This window comes from Propithecus coquereli, unplaced genomic scaffold (genome assembly GCF_000956105.1).
Source record: "Propithecus coquereli isolate 6110/MARCELLA unplaced genomic scaffold, Pcoq_1.0 Scaffold1364, whole genome shotgun sequence".
In the NCBI taxonomy this organism is placed as follows: Eukaryota; Metazoa; Chordata; class Mammalia; order Primates; family Indriidae; genus Propithecus; species Propithecus coquereli.
Genome location: NW_012137903.1, coordinates 1 through 1,045, shown reverse-complemented (window position 1 = coordinate 1,045; position 1,045 = coordinate 1). Strand labels below are relative to the sequence as shown.

The window sequence follows — 1,045 nt, the reverse complement described above, 5'->3', positions numbered from 1 at the left end:
AAGTTATTTGATTTTTCTAAACCTGTGGGAGTGAGAAAGTATACCTTGGGATTTCTTTCATACCAAAAGACCAGTCAGTCTGTTATAAGGCATGTGATTGCGTGTGCTTTTCGTAAGAAATATGTCAACATTTATAAATGATGGTAACTTATTCTTATTTCTAGACTTCTGCATAGTTGATGACCTGGTGGAGAAGAGCCAGGAAAACCAAGAACAGCATTTGTGGAAAGTTGATTTTGTCAACAGCAAAACACTAACTAAGGAAAGAAATAGTGTATTAGGAAAAACATTTTATCTGGACACAAATCCTGTTCTATTAAGAAAAATACCTGGTAACTATGACTCATATGGAATGAGTTTGAATTATATTTCAGAATTAATTATTAGCAATAGAAACTCCTTGGTAAGGAAGCCTGATGAATTTAAGGCACATGGGAAATTTCTCCTTTGTAGGAAGCATGAGAATCCTCATGTCAGAGAGAAACCGTTTGAACATGATAGAAATGGGAAAGCCATCAGTCAGAATGAGGACCTATTTCAGCATCAGGACATTCAAACTCTGAAGCAGTTTTTTGAGTATAGTGAGCGTGGGAAAGCTTTCCACGAGGAGGCAGTCTTCGTTACCCAAAAGAGAGTGTGCTCATGGGAGAAGCCCCGTGAATATAATGAACATGTGAAAGCCTTTTCTGATAGACCAATGTTCGTTGTTCATCAGCAAACTCATACGAGGGAGAATCACTATGAGTTTAAAGACTGTGGGAGGAGGTGTGTTGGTGAGATGCCAACTCTAAATAAACACCACAGGGTTATCATGGAAAAGAAATACTGTGAGTGTAATGAGAGTGAGAATAGTTTTGTCAAGAAGGCATTCCTCACTCACACTTAACAAATTTATAAAGGAGGGAAAACTTTTGATTGTAATAGAGATTGGGAAGTGTTCTGCAAGAAGCCACATTTCACTCAGCATCAAGAAACACATATAGGAAAGAAAGCCTGTAAAACTAATCAGTATGCTAGTACACTTTGCAATAAGCCAAAGCTTCCT

The 1,045-nt window shown here is 37.6% G+C and overlaps 1 protein-coding gene across 1 annotated transcript; it reads left to right on the top strand.

Moving 5' to 3' along the window:
• The first annotated feature begins 121 nt into the window (after positions 1-121).
• LOC105805908 (putative zinc finger protein 487) lies at positions 122-886 on the top strand. Its single transcript, XM_012638878.1, has one exon. It carries the CDS (start codon positions 122-124, stop codon positions 884-886), a length of 765 nt encoding a protein of 254 aa, XP_012494332.1.
• Positions 887-1,045: the final 159 nt, after the last annotated feature.

Excerpts from the sequence above, each read along its gene's own strand:
- LOC105805908 (XM_012638878.1), top strand. The coding sequence starts at position 122 with ATGTCAACATTTATAAATGATGGTAACTTATTCTTATTTCTAGACTTC.